Consider the following 20049-nt stretch of genomic DNA (forward strand, 5'->3'; position numbering starts at 1 on the left):
AGAGGCTTAGGCCTCTTCCCAGATGAGTCAATGAGGCATGACCTCCTTTATGAGAGGCCCACACCTCTTTCAAAAGTCAATAAAATAACTAACACTGGTAAGTTACTAATAGTAGTTGCAAAGAGGGCTAGTTACCTACTATGAGGGCCATCTTTTTATATCAATTTACACTTAAACATTTAAAAAGAATAAATGTTTCACTCATCTTTAATGCTAAAAAAAGGTAAATTATAAAAAAAGAATATGCTGGATTTTTCCGAATGCTAAAAGTTGCCTAAAAATTATAGGAAAACTGACAAAGAACCTACAGTTCCAATTGCCACAAAACGAAACAAAAAAGATGGGATTCTTTTCAACTAAAATTAGTTGAAGGCAATAATATAGCTTCTTTGGTTTGTGGTTTGATGGAAATATTGTCCATAGATATAAAATTAATGTTGAGATTGTTTGATCTCAGTAGGATATCATGTCTAAAATAGAAAAGAAAACCAAATAGAAATGCAGTCATAGCTTACAATATAAATTTGTTTTTCAGTGATCATTTGCAATAACTACTATTTATTTATGCTTTATAGTTAACGAAGTAATTCATTCGGCAGTTACTTTTTTATATATTTTATTAACTTTACGCATTGAAAATTATAGAGGCTCACACCTCACTGCGGCTTCAAAATTACACCTCACGCTTTTAAAATCCTTGGATAATATAGTACATTCTGAATTTGTTTGATCGAAACAGATTTCTGAAGGACACAACCTCACACACGCTTTATCAAATTGGTGCACTTAAACATACGTGTGCATACATAATTACTTATAAGTACACACAATTTGATAAACGGTAAGTCTTTGCCAGCTCGTGCATACATGAATTTGCATAGATTTTGGTATTAGAATTAGATGAAATAAATTAAATTCCATCTATTTGATTCGACACACACGCATGCACGCATCCACGTAGACTATATGCACAAACGAATGTGCAACGCATATGCAAGCACGCCCCAGCATGGGGGAGCACGCAGACACAAACACATCACGCAAGTAAAATGAGATGTTAAGAGTTACACCATCGTAACCACTTGGATAGAAATTCGAATTCTTAGTGCATTATTTCCAAATACAACGCCTGTGTGCATCTAAAACGCTGCAAGTTTCCACGAGATAATTGCATGGAAGATAGAAAATCTCGATGGCTCACCTCATCTACAATCTGCAACGTCTCTCTAAAAAATGTTGCCAGAAAACAACTTCTAGCAGAGCAAAGCGAAAAAAACACAAAAGCGAAGCGAATTACCAACGCTTTGGTTGCCTTCCGTGAAATCACGTAGAAGACTTGCTTCTTGATCCTATCGTCCAGACCATTCCACCAATCTATGCAACCCCTCTTCCTGTACAGCACGTTCTCCACAATCCCGGCAACATTCGCCCCCGCTTTCACCTTCACTCCCCGCTTCTTCCCCCGTGAATTTGCCCAAGCAAACCTTAAAGCCAGCTCCATCTTGTTCACCACGAAGGACTCCATGCTGTAGTACCCCTTTGCCTTCAACCACGGCAACTCCTCCCACTCCGTTGCCGTGGGCGCCGCTGGCCCCCTCAAGAACTCCCCGTTGGAGACCCCGTCCATAACCGCCGCGAAACCCTCCAAATCCCTAACGAAATCCTCCGACAGGGTGACCGTATCGACGGGAAAACACGATCCGACCTCGCCTTCCCCTTCCCTGGAGCTGAAGAGGCGTACGCACCGAGCTAGAGCTTCTTCGAACGGATTCGAAAGGCTAGCCCTAGCGAGGAGGCCGCGGGATAACCGGAAGCAGAGGCTCGGGAGCGGCGGGTCGCCGACCTGGACGTCGGGGAGGATGATGAAGAATCCGTGGCCGCTCCGGAGGAGGCAGGACTGCATCTGGAGGAGGAGGCGGGTCCATGCGGGATCGACGGCCGTGAGTGCGGCCTGCCTCTGATGGACGGTGAGAGACGAGAACCAGTCGAGGATGGCGTTTCTAGGGTTTGCAGAAGAGGAAGAAGAGGTGGAGGCGTGGTAGAGGGCGACGTGGTCGGAGAGGGCGTCGATCAATTGGTGGCGGTTGGCGCTCATTTTGATCGCAGGGGAAACGGAAGCTCCGGCGGGAGATCGACTCACCGGGGAGGGGGTGTTCCGCGGTATTTATAGTTGCTTGCTGTCGCTGGTTGCAGTTCCGAAGCCCGGAGCGGGCTCCCAACGGGTCGGTTCTGGGTCCGACTATCGTTGATGCAGTTATGGGTCGGGTTCGGTGTGGAGTCCGAGAATGTAAACGGTTCGAATTTGGATAAGATTAGGCTATTATCAGATCCGACTAATCGGATATTTGGGTAAAAGCAATTGGAATCGAATTCGGATTTAGATGGTAAAAAACTCGTAGTAAATTTGATTTTTTACATGTAATATGGAACCAGATATCCATAGAATTTTGTTCTGGGTCCTAATTTGGTGGTGAATCTGATTATAATTTGACCAGATATCCATAGAATTTGGTTTTGGCTTGGTAAATTTGACCAAACGGAGACCGATTCAGTCAGATATCAGATAAAATTTTATCCATTGACTTCCCTAGTCCAGTTTATAGGTCTGCCAATTGGTCAGGCCTCCTGCTAGATTTTGCTTAGGTGGACATTAAAATGATGAGCCCGCTTGACCTAACCCGGGCCCATCACGGAGCACACCAAAAGCCCGGCCTGAGTTACTGTCGGGCTTGGGCCAAGCCCTTTCAGGCCATCTAGCTAAATGGGTCAGGCTGGGCAGGACCTGTTCTGTTGGCCCACAACCTCCTATTGAATTCCAGCGAAGAAAGAGGGCCCCATTTCTTTCCTCAGTTCTACCTCAATACTCATTATTAAATTTATTAATATATTTATATAAAATAATATTTAAATCTCTTATATTAACCTTAAGTTTTTAACCAAGTGAGTGTAACTGTTTTCCTCTTTCATGACCCCTTTCTTTCTTCAATCCTTTCTTTAACAAGTCTACCTCAGTTGCAGAGAACTCAGCAGAAAGCAAAAGACGATGAGATCACTTAGCCACGATGATAGATAGAGACCTGCAAAGACCTCCTCCCTACCGCATGAGGGACAAGAATTGGGATTTTACCCATGGGACAGGGGTGGAGGTCCAAAGTTCCCCAAAAATGGTGATGGAAGGCAATATTTTGAGGCAGGCGAGAGTGGAAAGCGCCTCTGTCACACGTGTCCCAACCCACTGCCATCCTACCATTAGGTGTTTTTATTTAGTTTTGTGTTAAGTTTTGACCGATAGTATAATCGCATTATTTTTGTTTTTGTTTTTATTTTTTAACAGTGCTAAATTAGATAGATTTATTATTGATTAGTTATTGATTTCCGTTTAGTTGTCCTCGAATTTAGTTATAAGTAATTTGTTTGAGTTTTTAATTGTTAGTCTCGTGGGCTTTTTTGTTATTTTAATAATAGTCTTGTTAGTATAGGTATAGTTGTGTATTTTGTTTTGCAGGTATTTTCTCTTAGAGGTTGCTTCTTTGGAGAGGAGGATATCTATAATTACCTCTTTACTTGAGTTCAAAGAGAAAAAGTTTTGAGCTTAGTTTAGGGTTTGCTTTCATTTTAATCGTGTTTACTTTTATCGCATTGTAATTAAAGAGATAGTGTAATTTTTTTTTTTTTTTGAAATATTAATAAAGTGAGGTTTTTAAGTGAAATAGTATGCCTTATTTTTTGTTCCCTGAAGAGACGATTTGACCTGCCATTCTACATGAGTGCAAGGACTAGTTTTAAATTTATTATTTGGTGTGTAGTTTTTGCTTAAAAATAACTATTTGCCAAATCACCCTAAATTTTTTACGTCATTACCAGAGAACGACATAGATAAGGTCTAATCCATTACTCACTTTATTGATACTTTTTGTTTAATTAGTAAATATAGGTTTTAACTTAGTTAGTAAATATAGGTACATGATCTTTTGTGTTGTTATATTTAAGATTATTTGTTTAGAATAGTTAGTGCACTCATACTTGACGCAGATGTCAGTATATGCAAGGGTGTAAATCTTTGGGCTTTCTGTTGCATCCTTTTATCGAAGATCCTAAAAGACTTTCGTTATTCTCTAAACCAAAACGAAATGGATGATCAAATGGAGCATACTAGACCTACACGCCCTTTGAGGGAGTACTTTCTACCCACATAGTACACCCAGACATCATGCATCAAGAGATCTGATATAGGGGCATCACATTATGAGATTAAGGTCAGTGTTATTCAGATGTTACTGATGCAATTTTTTCAATAAAATATTTTTAAATGATATTTTTCAATAGAAGTGTTCGTGCAAACTGTGAATCAAATTATAAAAATCGGTTTACACTAGTGACGAAGTCCGGATCGAACTCAGAAAACGGGTTCAATCACTTTTATACCCAAAACAAAATAAAGTTTGTTGCCTTTCAATAAAATAAAAGAATCATTAACTACTTAACTAATTACAAAAGTTACCCTATGCAAAAAGGCTTAAAAAATAAAATGGCTTTATTACAACCCAATTAATAAAATGGCCCTTTCGCCCTAAAAGAATAAAACTAAAGAAAAGTAAAAAGTGCTATAGTTTTTTTTCGTAATGCGTGCATGGCCCTTCGCTATCATGCTTTATCTTCCTTCAATGTGAGCCCTGTTGTAAGACACAAAGAAAAGAAAAACAAAACAAGGAACATAGAGGAAGAAGTTTCTAAAATAAAAGAGGCTAATTAGATGAAAGAACTAGAATAATAGAAATAACTAACTATATCCAATTCAAATAACTAATTAAACTGACAATAAACAAATTAACAATGTCTAACTACTTAAAGAAATAAAGATTCTATGTTAACCGACTAAACAGGCAACTACTAAAACTCTATAATTCTTTTTTTTTTCTAATGCTCATGTCTTATGCAGTGCAGCCACCACTCACAAAAATTAGCGCACACCCAGTCTTGCCCACATGGCTGCACACACTTAAGCGATCAGACTATGCAGTCGTGCTCTTCAAGTACACCGAAGCAAAAGAAAATATTATTCAATCAGCGTGCCGCTCACAAAACAACAAAAACAAAGGAACCGGTTGCTATTATTACTTAACTTGTAGCAGCCCGAATGGCTGAATTCAGTTGTTCCAAAGATATTAGACTCGCCATGTTGCATCTAATGCTCGGTTCAGCTTGCGTGATCTGGTCAGATCACACCAACGTTAATGACCGAGCCTCAGCGTGCGTGAACCATGTTGTTGTGTGCACTCTTGTCTGACTCAAACCCAACAAAAAAACACTTATTGTTTTGTGCAGATCGGGTATGCACTAACAGGCTGGCCCGTGCATTATAAAAACGATGTGGCTGAATGCTCAAACTTGAGCGGATATGCGTGACTATATTGTTCATGTTGGTCTGCTTAATGATCTTGATCAGGTCTGTCACTAATGGCATATCTGATAAGAGTTTTTCCTGCGTGACTGCATAACAAAAAAATATGTAGTGCCTAATGCAGTAAATTTAATGTAACCCTAATCTAAAAACAGAACAAAAATAAAACAAACCCAGACTATATTTCAGCAATGCATGATGGCAATCATCTCTGATACGGTGGATGATGTTATAGAGATTTTCATGAATAATTTTTCAGTGTATGTCTCTTCTTTTGATGATTATCTTCATAAGTTGACCAAGGTACTCAAACGTTATATGAATACAAATCTTGTTCTCAATTGGAAAAAGAGTCACTTTATGGTTTAGGAGGGGATTGTGACCAAGAGAGGGATTGAGGTAGACCGAGCCAGGGTGGAGTCGATCTCACGACTGACCTCACCTACTACAGTGAGGCAAGTCCATTTTTTCTTAGGGCATGTGGGCTTTTATCAATAATTTATTAAAGATTTTAGAAAAATCTCTAGACCATTGTGTGCTCTATTGGCCAAAGAACATCCCTTTGATTTTGATGAAAAGTAAAGGAATGCATTTAAGACACTTAAAGATGCCTTAACTATTATACTGATTTTGAGGTCTCTAGATTGGATGATCACATTTGAGATCATGTGTGATGCTTTCGATTATGCCATAGGAGCCATTTTAGGACAGAGGATTGATAGAAAACCCTATGTGATTTACTATGCGAGCAAGACTCTTTCTGATGCTCAAATGAATTATACTATGACATAAAAAGAGTTGCTCGCCATAGTGTTCGCATTGGACAAGTTTAGGTCAATTTTACATGGTTCTAAGGTTGTTGTCTATTCTAATCATGCAACATTGAAATACCTGCTGAGTAAGAAAGACATCAAACCTAGGCTCATTCGGTGGGTCTTGCTACTACAAGAGTTTGATCTCAAGATTCGAGACAAGAAGGGCACCGAGAATGTAGTAGCCCACCATATTTTCAGGTTGATTGTAGATTCTACAATGGATCAAAGACCAATCAATAATTCTTTTCCAGATGAGCAAATTATGGCAGTAGGATTATTTAGTTACCTTGGTTTGCCAATATTGTGAACTATTTGGTGACCAGATAGCTACCTAAGCATTAGGGCATAAATGAGAGAGATCGATTGTTAGCACAGGTTAAGCACTATTTCTGGGATGAACCAGAGTTGTTCAAGTATTGTGTATACCAAGTGATAAGAAGATGCGTCCCAAAGGAAGAGTATGAGTTCATTCTTACTTTTTGTCATTCTCTATCTTGTGGAGGGCATTTCAGTAGTAGGAAGACTGCAACCAAGGTTTTGCAGTTTGTATTTTATTGGCTCATCCTCCACAAGGATGCTCATGAGGTTTATCAATGTTGTATTTGTTGCTAGCAATCAAAGAACATGTCCAAGAGAAACATGATGCCCTTGCTCCTCATACTTGTAGTGGAGATTTTTGATGTTTGGGGCATTTGTTTTATGGTCTTGTTCTCGCCATCATTTAAAAACGTGTATATTCTTGTGGCAGTTGATTATGTTTTCAAGTGGGTCAAGGTCGTGGTAACCAAGACCAATGATCATAAAGTACTGCTTAAGTTCATTGGTTTGGTGTACCCCATGTAATGATTCATGATGGTGGCAAGTACTTCAAAATGTGTAGGTTGTCTCTCTTCTTAGAAAATACTCTGTGCACCACAAGTTCGTCACCCCTTATCATCCTTAGATCAGTGGACAGGTAGAGGTTTCAAATAGGTAGATTAAGAGAATTCTTGAGAAGACAATTCGACCAGACAGGAAGGATTGGTCTCAGCGCCTTGATGATACATTGTGGGCCTACCAAACTGCCTTTAAGACCCCTATTGTCATGTCGCCTTATCATTTAGTCTTCGAGAAAGTATGCCACCTCACTATTGAGTTGGAATATAGGGCCTACTGGGAAATTAAAAAGTTCAATTTTGATTTGACCCAAGCTGGCAAGGAACGACGATTGCAGTTGAGTGAGCTCGAAGAACTTTAAAATGATGCATACGAGAGTGTGAAGATCAATAAAACTTGAACCAAGGCATTCAATGATAAACACATTGTCAGAAAAGTGTTCGAGCTTGGGCAAAAAGTGTGGCCCTTCAATTATCGTCTTCAACTCTTTCCAGGTAAGCTTAGATCAAGATGGGATGGTCCGTACGTGGTGCATGAAGTCTTTCCATATGATACATTGACCCTGTACAATTCTCGTACATGAGATACTTTCAAGGTCAATGGGCAACAACTTAAGCCCTACATTTTAGACGACTCACAGGCAGGAGAGTGTCAAGTCTTGGATCTTGCTGAGAAGTAAGACTGAGCATAGATTTTGTGTCATAATCATAGACTAAGAATAGATTAGATTGCTTTACTTTCTTTTCATTGTTAGTTTTTGAATAAACTATCATGGATTATTGCTTTATTATGTTACACTTTTAGTATTTATGAGTTACATGTTACAGGATAACATGGAACCTTGAATGGACTAATTCATATGCCAAACCAACAAAAAATCGTGCGTCTGCATGTGCATGGTGATGGTGCATGGACTAGGCAATATTTAGATCAACGGGTTATGCTCAGAAACATGTTGTATCTTTCCTTTTTCCTATCTTTCTTTTATGTTTCTTAGGTGTGCATGAACATTTGCATTCTTGTATTATAGTATGCCACTGAGGATAGTATCGTTCAAGCATGGGGGAGGGTATGAGATGCACACCCCAAATTTTTTTGTCCATATATCTATTTGTTTGTAAAAAAAAAAAACTCATAAAGTTAGGCTTTTGAGAAACAAATTTTAGGGTTATATGAATGTTTTTACATTATCTGACAATTTAGAGGATTTTTAAGCCCCATGTAAACAAATTTTTTTTGAATCCAATCTAGAAAGAGTGGTTATTTATGTAGATTTTAAAAACAATATAGGATATGATTGTTATAGTTTGTTTTGAATTGCATAAATGAATATGAACAATTATTTTATAAAAAACTAAGCAGTGAAAATGTAATGTGATAATAAGAAAAGAACACATGTGCAGTTTGTCTTGAAATTCATAGTTGTTCTTTAGTAGTTGAATTCAAGGACAATGCAAATTGCTTGCGCTCACGCAAATAGGGCAACTGGGAGGGTCAAACTTCTTTATCTAGTCAATACTTGTGTCTTGATGGGTTCAAGCAAGTAAGCTCGAGGGGTGTTCTACATCTGATGCCCTAAAGTCGTCTGGTTTGGGAGTCATCGGCCCAACACTCGTTATATGGACCCATTAGAAAGCCTAAGAGGTATAGGCATTGCACATGATAGGAAAAAAACTATGTATAACTATGAAAATCTAGACCTTAGTGACTCGAGTGATTAAGTTTGAGGGATATTTTGTATCTGGTGCCCTAAGGTCGTCTAGCCTGGGGGTCACTGACCCAAAGCTCGTTACATGGGTTGTGAAAACTTGAAAATTGACATAGTGCTCAAATTAAAAAAAATAAAGAAATGAGCTTAATGAAAAATCATTGCTTAGAAAGAATTTTGACAACAGTTTAAAAAACATACATGTGAGGATAGAGGGGCAATAATATGAATGTCCTTGGTTTTTCTGAAGAAAAAACATAGATAATTGCAAACTCTAGAAAGGTAAAAGAAAAATCTTTATTACTGTGGAAGCGTGTTAGACTCTAAATATATTATGAGAATGCATTTGCTTGAAATATATGTTCAAACTCATTTTCTTGAATGCCTAATGCTTTTTGGAAAAGACTGTATATATTAAAGACAAATATGTTTGTATGTAACATCATTGTAAACTCTCGCAAGACCAAACTTGCTCACTGGGGTAACTCAGGAGTTTAAAGGGCTTGTTGTATATGCTAAATGCAATTGTGATTCTTACGAAAGTGAGTTAGGTTAATTAGGATGTGTACTTGATTGCTATTTTCTGTTTCTTAGCATAGCTAGTTAGAGGTTGCTTAGGGTTGGTTTACTCAGGAACTGACAAGCAAGTAAGCATAGGGGCATTTGATAATGTATTAAATGCATATAATTTTATCATACATTTATGCATTTATATGTCGTTTTATGGCTTAAGTATCCATGTTTTTGATGTTTAAGGTACAAAAAAGCTTTGGTTTGAATTTCACTCAAAACTGAGTTAAAATGAGAGAGATAAAGCTATTTTAAGGTAGTGGATTGATTTTTTAGGAGATTTGGATCCAAATCTGACCCAAAGCCTTCACCATGGACCTTGAATCAGATCCATACTTGAACCCATCCAAGATCTGCATATCCAAGGTGAGAAAATACCGAATCACCCTCAAAGATGGCACCTAGAGGTAAATTATAAATTTTAATAAGTTGAAGGTTGTTCTTGAAAATAGCTTGAACTAAGGGTTGTTTTAAGGAATAGATGAAAATTTCCATATAAAAAGAAAGATATAGCAACCCTAAAACTCGTCCAGTAGCCTTGATAGTCGTGCCAGCCTCTTTTCTTATTCTTCTTCATATTTTTCTCTTCTTGTTCTCTTTTTCTTTTTCATTTTTCTCCTTGATTATCTTTATGTTCTCTTTATTCTTTTTATTGTATTTTGTATCTAATCGCTACAGGTCTAATCTTTTGGAGCTTTAAATTGAATTTGGCGTGAAAATGCCAATTACCTTCATTGTCGACGACCAAGAATCCCGTCTATCAACTGTCGGCCATCTTTTCTTCTCCATCAATCTTTTCCTTCATAGACTCGACTCCGGGACGTGTGCAGCAAGTGGATATCAATGTTGTAGCAAGAGAAAAATGTGGGTATGTATTTTCAAGAAAGGTAGATTGCTCTCTTCCTAAAATTCGTCGGACAACCCTTGAGGTAAGTGTTCTCACCCACTGCTTGTAGTTAGGCATAAAATAGGTTTAATTAGATTAGGCATGTAGTTCTCTGTTAGTTTATTAAATCAATTTATTTTTTAGTTTTCTTTTGAAATTTATTTGAGATTAGATTAATTAGAATTAGATAAATTAGCTTTAATAGCATAGCGTCAATCAGTGTTAGCGTGTCCTGCAATTTTAACGTGTCTTAGTTAATTTCAATTGTTTATTGATTAATTTGATATTAGTTAGATTAAAATTTATTTTTATCTTGCTGTTTTGCACCAGATTCTGTTATCATTATCATTTTTGGTCTGATTTAGTCGATATTAGCCGAGTTTTTGTTTAAGTTAGCAGTAGATAGCTATATCATGCGGGGTAGTTTTTCAGTGTTTTAAATTAATTTCCAACATTTTGTCATTAAGTTAGTGATTATTTCTTAGTTTAAAATTGATTTTTGAATGGTCTTCATTCTGATTAGTATTTAATTAGATTGAATTGCTTAGTTTTAAATATTTTATCGTTAATATAGAAATCAATAAAGTGAATTTCGCGTTGTAGTGTGTGATTTCATATGAATTTTTGTAGAGTTGCATCTAGGGACAAGACAAACACATAACTAGAGGATATTGGCTAGGTCTATGTTAAATTCGAGGAGATTCTGGTCTATTTTGACCTTGCTCGTCCTCTGTCCAAAGTTTACAAGTTCTGTCGAGTTCAGATTTTCTTTATTTGCAATTTGGGTGGAATAGTTTAGTTTTTTGTTTTTGTTTTTGGGTATTGCTTTGTGTTATTTGATATATTAGTGTTAGTTAGGTCTAGTCTGTGTGTGTGTGCATTGATTTTCGTCAAGAAAAACAAAGGTGTTTTTATTTAGTTTTCTGTTAAGTTATGACCATTAGTATAATCTCATTGTTTTTGTTTTTTAGTAGTGTTAAATTTGATAGATTTATTGTTAATTAGTTATTGATTTCCTTTCAGTTGTCCTTGAATTTAGTTATAATTAATTTGTATGAGTTTTTAACTGTCAGTCCCATGGGCTTCCTAGTTATTTTAATAATAGTCTTGTTAGTATATGTATAGTTGTGTATTTTGTTTTGCAGGTATTTTTTCTTAGAAGTTACTTCTTTGTAGAGGAGGATATCTATCATTACCTCTTTACTTGAGCTTGAAGAGAGAAAGTTCTAAGCTTAACTTAGGATTTGCTTTCATTTTAATCGTGTTTACTTTTATCGCATTGTAATTGAAAAGATAGTGTAATTTTTTTATTTTCTTTTGAAATATTAATAAAGTGAGGTTTTAAGTGAAATAGTGCCTTATTTCCTGTTTCCTGAGAAGACGATCCGATTTGCCATTCTACACAAGTGCAAAGACTGGTTTTAAATTTATTATTTGGTATGCAGTTCTTATTTAAAAATAACTATTTGCAAAATTGCACAAGTGGTGATGATCTCGAGCCATGCCCTTCCCTAAAAAAAGAAATGAGGGAGAAGACAAATCAAGGAGTTTCGTTATGTTATGTTCTTCGTTATCTTGTTTATGTTTTTATAGAACTTTTGGTGAGGATTTATGTTCTTTCTTATTGTCTTATCATCAAATATGACCTTATCGATGGATTCAACATGGTAGATTTAATATGAATCAATCATTTGATCATATTTTTTGGACTAAAAAATAAGTTTTTTTTGAATTACAAAATTTTGTGTTTTGTCCACCGTTGATTTTTTTTTAATCACCCAAAAACATTTCACGCAGGTTGAATTTCGGCAATTTAAATATCGATCTTCACTAAATGAATAATGTAGATCACATTTATGCAGTTCGATAATCAGGTTTTCCCTAGAAAAAAAAAAAGAAGTATTTTTTAAATTAATAAAAATTAGGAAAAGAAAAGTTTCGCAGAAAATGTTATAAAATTTGAAGAAACAATTTAATAAGCATGTTAAAGCATGTAAAATGATGGGTGAACTCGGTCATATGATCCAAAATGACTTAATCCGAACCATTATCCATATTTGTCCAAGTTGTCTGCACATCGTCATCAAACAACCAACATTTAAAACACAACATACCAGTAAGATCCAAACAAATATTGGGCTTTGGTATGTTACATATCGAACATAACCGGTGTTCTGTCAGTTTTCATGCCTTAGAAAGGCTGGCCAGTAAATGCAGTGTTATATATCTTGCGAGTTATATGATTTTATCCAATGTCCTTCATCTCGGGCAACTTCACACACCCCTTCTAGCCAGTACACAAATAGCAAATGATCGGGTTTATGTTTTGCTGAATCACAAAAATGAAATCTCCAACCAGGTTTTATATAATTTTAGAAGTTTTTTTTTTTTTAAAAATAGGCATAATTTTGAAATTTTACTTTTACTACAATTAAATCAAAACACTCCTGTTGCATCGGTACCGGATACAAACTCTTCCTATTCATCACCAACTACAAACTGACATGTCTTCTGGTAAATTAATCTCCTGGGGTTTATTTTATACCCACCTTCTACATTGCAGCAAATGACCCTTCCTGTAGATTTAAAACCATTGTAGTCTGGTATCAAATCAAAGACCAAGTTGCTCCATGCAAGTTAACAAGACAGAGTTCTTGTGAGTATAAAACGCGAGGACTGCGTTTTAATACATATTATTAAAAACTAAAAAGCAGTAAATACTATTGAACGTGTCTGATGGTTTTTAGGGATGGCAGTGGACCGGGGCAGGGGACAAGCTCTTCACCCCCGCCCCATCTCAAAATACTGCCCTCCATCTCTGCACGGGTCTTGATTTTAACCTCCATCCCCATTTCATGTCCTCTTGGTTCAAATGGACCGAGGTTCGTTTTCACTCGGTCCACTGCCATCCCTCACTCCTGCCCCGTCTCAAGATTAGAACCTCCATCCTCGCACAGGGATGAATTTTAACCTCCACCCCGCCTTCATCCCCGTTTCATGTCCTCCATCCCCGGTTCAAACGGGGATGAAGCGGGGCAGGGTTCCTTTAGAAGGACTGGGATAGGGCTAGGCAGGGAAAAGTGTAAGTTCATTCTCGCACGGGGATGGATTTTAACCTTTGTCCCCGCCTCCATCCCCGTTTCATACCCTTCAATCCAAATGGGGCGAGGCGGGACGGGCCCCCGCTTTCCCCGGTCCACTGCCATCCCTAATCCCTAAAGAAGGATTGAGGATGGGGTGGAGCGGAGCAAGATGGGGATTAAAGACAGAACAATGTGTGTGTGTGTGTGTGGGGGGGGGGTGAGGTGGTGGTGGTGGTGGTGGTGGTGGGTGGGGGGGGGGCAAGGCGGGCGGAGCTCCGTTTTCCCCCCATCGACTGCCATCCCTAATGATTTTATCTCGTTCACCGGCAGTTTGGTTGACAACTCCTTGCAAGCAAGGGGTAAGTCTACGGTGTTTTAAGCTGTCAGGATAGCGATCGTAGTTTTTTTTTTTGTGTAAATAAAAAAAATCTAGTAGTTTGATTGGACTGAACTTGACTTTTGGTTTCTATTATATCGCGTGAAAGGATTGTTTGCCAAGTATAAAGCTTAGGGAGCCAAGAGGCCACGTCAAGGTAGTGTCCTCCACCACAAACGGGCGCTCCTAGTCAATGTGTACTCGGCACCCCCAAACGGTGTCTTTGTGAATGTGAAAGTTGGGGAAAAAATCAGATAATAAAGGACAATATAGATTTTCCAAAGAGCAGGTGTGGCTATCGTTCAACCACCCTAAACAAAAACAAAATCCGAACGCAAACAGGAGAGAGGAGAAAAAACAGCGTTTGTTATAAACATCCTTGTGCAGCTCTGCCCCTCCGCAAAGGAAAATAGCAACCCTTCTGCTCTCCACCCCTCCTGGTACTCTCTCTCTCTCTCTCTCTCTCTCTCTCTCTCTCTCTCTCTTCTGTGCAGGAAAAAAATCATGAAATAGCGTTTAGTTTAGTTGGTCGCCACTGAACACGAACAATTCGTGGGGTTTCGCTTTATTTTATTCATTTTGGTGCTTTGAATTTTTCCTTCTGCGAGCTAAAAATTGGATCCTGGAAAACCAGGCAATTGTTGATGGTGTTTGTTTTAATTGGTCGCGACCAAACACGAAGAGTTTGTTTGTTTGTTTTTTCGCTTCGTTACATGCATTGTTTTTTTTATCTTTGCTCTTGGCCTGAATCGGGCTTTGTAGATTAGTATTTTTACAATTATGGTTATGACCCAGCTGATGAATGCCACAATTTCGATACCACGGGCACTGGTATTGCATCTCAATGATTAACTAATTTCCCTTTATGTTATCTTGAGTTATTCGTCTTCGTTCTTGGTTCAATCTCATCCTAGTTCTGGTGTTTATGGTGTTTTACCCTGTTGATTATGTTTAGTACATAAAATTTGCACTTTATGATGTGTTTCCCCCGTCGGCACCTTGTTGGATTAAGGAATTTTGATGCAATTGGTATGGATATGCTCATCAAATAATTCTCAGGAATAAAAAGTATTGGATTCCCACAATGATTATTGAACTAAGGAATTGCAGCACAGTCCATAAAATTTTGCACATTTCAAGCTTGTTTTGAAGGGCTTGCTGCTGAAATGAGTGATGCCTCGTCTGTTTGCTATACATTCATATTTGTTTCCTTTGATACTTCTAAAAGTCTCACAAAAATGAGCCCACGGGGGTTGCCCAGTGGTGAGGGTGGTTATTGGGAAGACGGTGCAAGCCGTCTTTCCCAGGATCGATTTTCCCTGGGTTCATACTGGTGGCTTGCCCCAGTGGCTGTCCTTTGCGGGACAGGGCACTCACCCAAGGTTTACTATCTAGGGAGGAAGCCCATTAAGTAACCATTGTTCCTAGGCAGGTTCCTAGTAAAAAAGACAAAAAAAAGTCTGGCATAAACACAATGAATTGGATCACGTCTTTCATTTTAGTTGATCTGATTATGCTAGAATGAAGAATCAAACCTATCTTTTTTATGTTTTGATTAATGCAAGGACTTGATATTGGCACAGTGTACTCCAACAATTCTTGAATTGCAAATTTATGAATTTCTTTACGCTGTAGATAGCGAAAGCAAGCCTGACCAAGCTGAGTTGTTTTCCTTGCTCAAAAAAATAACAAGTTCAATGCTCCATATGGATATAAAAAATGTGTGTTCTATGCATATACTTACCCCTAAAAGCTTGGTCTGGCTTGAGGTTGTTTTACAAGCCCAGATCTTGATCTTGATTGGGTCTGTAAGCAATCTGTGCTTGAGTTTCTCGTGAGTAGCACAGCTATTTCACATTCCTTGTGCATCCCTGCTAGTCTTGTTCTTTTCAGTGCATCCAATAAGTTTCTTTAGTATAGATTGTTTAGAGTTATAAAAAAGACTGATTTTCTTATGGGTATTGAATGAACTGTTATTAGTGGCTTTATTTGCATGAAGTTGCAAATGGTTTTGCATATTTCTCCTTATGTACATGTTAGTGCCTTGATTCTTTGAATCCGGCACATGTCAAACCTTGGCTTGTGTGATGTAGAACAAAAAACAGTGATTCATCAAATATGGTGACCAAATGATATTGTTGTTAGAGTTTTCTTAGATTACCTGCATGTGTGTTCTTCATGTTCATCACTTTTTGTTATTGTTTTTAGATTTCCTTTTGGCATAGAATCTTCCATCTTTTTCATTTTGTTTTCCTGCCGATAACCAGAGATTATTATGTTATTTCCCATATTTCATATTTTTTGACCATGGTTTCCATTGCCATTATGTTGTATTGCAGCTTCTGGTCTTGATCTTGCCTGAACTGATGGCTGCCTCACCAGCTTGTCTAGCTTCAGTCAGCCTGTCTTCTTGCAATAACAAACTTGGTAAATCCTTTTATGGCAGACAATGCCCACACTACTCGGGCCTTCCCTCTTTGAGCATGATTCCTAGATCAGTCTCTGCCACTGCATCTTTGGAGCAGAGGCAGCACAATGGAAGAAGAGAATTTTTGAAATTGTTGCTTGGAAATGCTGGAGTTAGTTTATCTTCTTTATTGAGTCCTAAACGTGCCAAAGCTGATGAGCAAGATGTGTCATCCTCGCGGATGTCATACTCAAGGTTTTTGGAGTATTTGGACAAGGATAGAGTGCAAAAAGTAGATCTTTTTGAGAACGGTACTATTGCAATTGTTGAGGCAATTTCCCCTGAGTTGGGTAATCGAGTGCAGCGGGTGAGAGTGCAGCTGCCTGGGTTAAGTCAAGAGCTGCTTCAGAAGTTAAGGGAGAAGAATATTGACTTTGCTGCTCATAATGCCCAGGAAGACTCAGGTTCTTTCCTGTTTAACTTAATCGGAAACCTGGCATTCCCTCTGATCTTGATTGGAGGATTGTTTCTTCTGTCAAGGCAGTCATCTGGAGGAATTGGTGGGCCTGGAGGTCCTGGTAACCCCCTTGCTTTTGGCCAGTCAAAGGCTAAGTTCCAAATGGAACCAAACACTGGTGTTACCTTTGATGATGTTGCTGGTGTAGATGAAGCTAAGCAGGACTTCATGGAGGTGGTAGAGTTTCTGAAGAAACCAGAAAGGTTCACTGCTGTTGGGGCACGCATTCCTAAAGGTGTCCTTCTCATTGGTCCACCAGGAACTGGAAAAACTTTACTTGCCAAGGCAATTGCTGGTGAAGCAGGAGTTCCATTCTTTTCTATTTCAGGATCCGAATTTGTTGAGATGTTTGTAGGTATTGGTGCTTCACGAGTTCGTGACCTTTTTAAGAAAGCAAAGGAAAATGCGCCTTGCATTGTCTTTGTTGATGAAATTGACGCTGTTGGTAGGCAGAGAGGGACAGGAATTGGAGGGGGAAATGATGAGAGAGAGCAGACACTTAATCAACTTTTGACAGAAATGGATGGTTTTGAAGGCAACACTGGTATTATAGTAGTTGCAGCAACTAATCGTGCAGATATTCTTGACTCAGCTTTATTGCGACCAGGACGCTTTGACAGACAGGTCGGTCTAATATTCTACCCTCACTAGGCCATATTTCTATGCCTTTTTTTTTTTTGTTTTTTCCACGTTTACATGACTTAAATCCATGCATCCAAGTGGGTTTTAGAGTTGTTAAGAATGTAAAAAATTGGAAATTTATTTATTGTAGGTTAGCGTGGATGTTCCTGATGTACGTGGGCGAACTGAGATATTGAAAGTACATGCTAGCAACAAAAAGTTTGATCCTGATGTTTCTCTTGATGTGGTAGCCATGAGAACACCTGGTTTCAGTGGGGCAGACCTTGCAAACCTTTTGAACGAGGCTGCTATACTTGCTGGCCGCCGTGGGAAGACAGCTATTTCTTCCAAGGAGATTGATGATTCGATAGATAGGATTGTTGCTGGAATGGAGGGAACAATCATGACAGATGGCAAAAGCAAAAGCCTTGTGGCATACCATGAAGTTGGTCATGCAATCTGTGGGTAAGAATGATTGGCTTTTCTTCATAATCTCTATGCTGACAACTATAGATTACATACTATATCTAATTGTCAACTGGTTAGCGTTTCTCCTTATTCCTATATTTATGGTTCTTTGATGCTCACATTTGATGCAGCGTTTTTTTCAACATGTAGGAAAACTCCAAAAAATTCCATGATGTTCTTTTTCTTCCTGTTTTGCATTTTCTTTTTCAAGTTCTCATGATTGTGTCATGAGATAATCCCATATTTTTTTTTCTTTAAGTTAATATATGCTTATCATTTATCAGTATGGAGAATTTTCTTGTTTTTATTTTCCTTACTCTCTCTCTCTCTCTCTCTTATATTTTCTGCTATTATCGAGTTTTACCAAAATTTGTTTCTTGGCATTTTCCCTAAAAAAAGTTAGGATGAGAAGAAAAGTTGGACCATCTTTCAATGGAAACACCCCATGCATGCTTTGGCATCTCATCACTGTGTGGGGATCTTGGTGAAGTTTGATAATATTTGAATATGAGTCTAACTAGGTATCTATCGAAGAAACATAAGAAATTGATTTTCTACAGCAAATTTAGGTCTCATTTGTTGATTGGAAATCATTGGACAGGCATTAAAAATAATAAGAGAGAAAAAAAGAGCATAACGTGGGGTGTCCTCTGATGATATATTGTGATAATTAGATATCCCGGAAAACTATGTTTCCTGGGCATGGGTGCGAGCATTTAGCACTTGTATTATGCTTCTCTCTCTCTCTATATATATATATATTGGTATACTTGTTGCTATTTGTCTGGTATCTGCTTGTTTGTTGTTTTGTGTGCCTCTTGATATGCTTTCATATAGGGTATATACATGGGAATCGGTTTCTATTAGCTGTCTCAATCATACATGCTGATAAGCATTTGTTGTTGTAGTACTTTAACTCCAGGGCATGATCCAGTACAAAAGGTTACACTAGTCCCAAGAGGTCAAGCTCGTGGCCTTACTTGGTTCATACCAGCTGATGATCCAACACTGATATCTAAGCAACAACTTTTTGCAAGAATTGTTGGTGGTCTTGGTGGCAGAGCTGCCGAGGAAGTGATCTTTGGTGAGCCTGAGGTAACTACAGGTGCTGCTGGTGATCTGCAGCAGATCACTAGTCTGGCCAAGCAGGTAATATAGCCCACCAAGATAGCCTCCTGTCAATTTCTGTAATCTGTGGAACCGAACGACACTACAAAAAGTAGTGAGCAGATTGTCTGCATTTTAATTGTTCAACATTGTCATTCAGTAGTTATCATAGCAGTGCCTTATGCTATTTCAATTAACCGATCGATTAGGGCCACTGCCACCTCTATCCAAGCCCATTCTCAACTGAGTCCAATTGGAGACCAGTGAGGTTTACTTAGACTTGAGAGGCCTGCAATTCCTGGCTGAGCCCCTCCCAGTTTTTGCAACCTTGGTGTAGTCCCTTCTAATGGGTACATTGCTATAACAAATATGATTGCTGATTTTTGCAGATGGTAACTACCTTTGGGATGTCTGACATTGGTCCATGGTCCCTAATGGACGCTGCACAAAGTGGTGATGTCATCATGAGAATGATGGCGAGGAATTCGATGTCCGAAAAGCTTGCAGAAGATATAGATGCAGCTATTAAGACGATATCAGACGGTGCATATGAAGTGGCTCTCAGCCATATCCGGAACAACCGTGAAGCAATTGATAAAATTGTGGAGGTACTTATTGAGAAAGAGACACTGGCAGGTGATGAGTTCAGGGCCATACTGTCCGAGTTTGTGGAAATTCCTGCCGAGAACAGGGTACCTCCATCTGTACCGGCTACAGTCTCTGCTTAGGAAAACTAGAGGTAATCCTCATCTTGTTCAGCATGTAAATCATTTAAAACTGTCCATACCTACATTTATCTGTTTGTATACACGGATCCTGTAATTTATGTTGGATTAAATTTATGAAATGCTAGGTTTTTGCTCTCTCTCTCTCTCTCTGTTTTGTATATATAAAGTTTCATTAGATGTGTGCATTGCAACTCAAGTCTTCAAACTTCTTCGCATCTTGATTGATGAATCAGCAAACGACTTTCAGAAAAGGATCCTGTCTTCTGACATATGATACAGAGGATACTGTGTCGATCCTAGCCGTCCAACTGGTACATCTGGGCCGCTAAGACAAGTCATATCCAGATGAGAATGTGGACTAAACCTAGCCATTGGTTGGATGGCCAGGATTTAATGTAACATGGATCTCATCATATGTCAGGTGATGGGATCCATACTCGCAATTTTCTTAGCCCTCACCATTCCAAGCAGATCCATACTCGCCAC

At 38.4% G+C, this 20049-nt stretch overlaps 2 protein-coding genes across 3 annotated transcripts in view; one reads left to right on the forward strand and one right to left on the reverse strand.

Moving 5' to 3' along the window:
- Window positions 1-2119, reverse strand: part of LOC149813847 (uncharacterized) — a 38883-nt gene extending 36764 nt beyond the window's left edge. Inside the window, exon 1 of one of the 2 annotated variants that reach the window (XM_089992058.1) lies at window positions 1298-2119. In XM_089992058.1, coding sequence (XP_089848184.1) covers window positions 1298-2095 — 798 coding nt within the window. In that variant the 5' untranslated portion in view covers window positions 2096-2119. Of the gene's footprint in view, window positions 1-1201 lie in introns of both variants that reach the window. The other variant, XM_089992057.1, reaches the window with a different exon arrangement.
- Window positions 2120-14002: 11883 nt separating this feature from the next.
- On the forward strand, window positions 14003-19700 carry LOC149813848 (ATP-dependent zinc metalloprotease FTSH 2, chloroplastic). Its single transcript, XM_089992059.1, has 5 exons — window positions 14003-14155; window positions 16055-17263; window positions 17412-17725; window positions 18637-18877; window positions 19225-19700. The coding sequence occupies exons 2-5, from the start codon at window positions 16082-16084 to the stop codon at window positions 19561-19563; spliced, it is 2076 nt and encodes a 691-aa protein (XP_089848185.1). The 5' UTR covers window positions 14003-14155; window positions 16055-16081; the 3' UTR covers window positions 19564-19700.
- Window positions 19701-20049: the final 349 nt, after the last annotated feature.

This window comes from Nuphar pumila, chromosome 16, assembly GCF_984573655.1.
Source record: "Nuphar pumila chromosome 16, dmNupPumi1.hap1.1, whole genome shotgun sequence".
NCBI classification, from domain to species: domain Eukaryota; kingdom Viridiplantae; phylum Streptophyta; class Magnoliopsida; order Nymphaeales; family Nymphaeaceae; genus Nuphar; species Nuphar pumila.

Coding starts and splice junctions, on each gene's coding strand:
- LOC149813848 (XM_089992059.1), top strand. CDS start 16,082: ATGGCTGCCTCACCAGCTTGTCTAGCTTCAGTCAGCCTGTCTTCTTGC. Junction 17,264..17,411: donor CAGGACGCTTTGACAGACAG/GTCGGTCTAATA, acceptor TATTTATTGTAG/GTTAGCGTGGATGTTCCTGA. Junction 17,726..18,636: donor GTTGGTCATGCAATCTGTGG/GTAAGAATGATT, acceptor TTGTTGTTGTAG/TACTTTAACTCCAGGGCATG.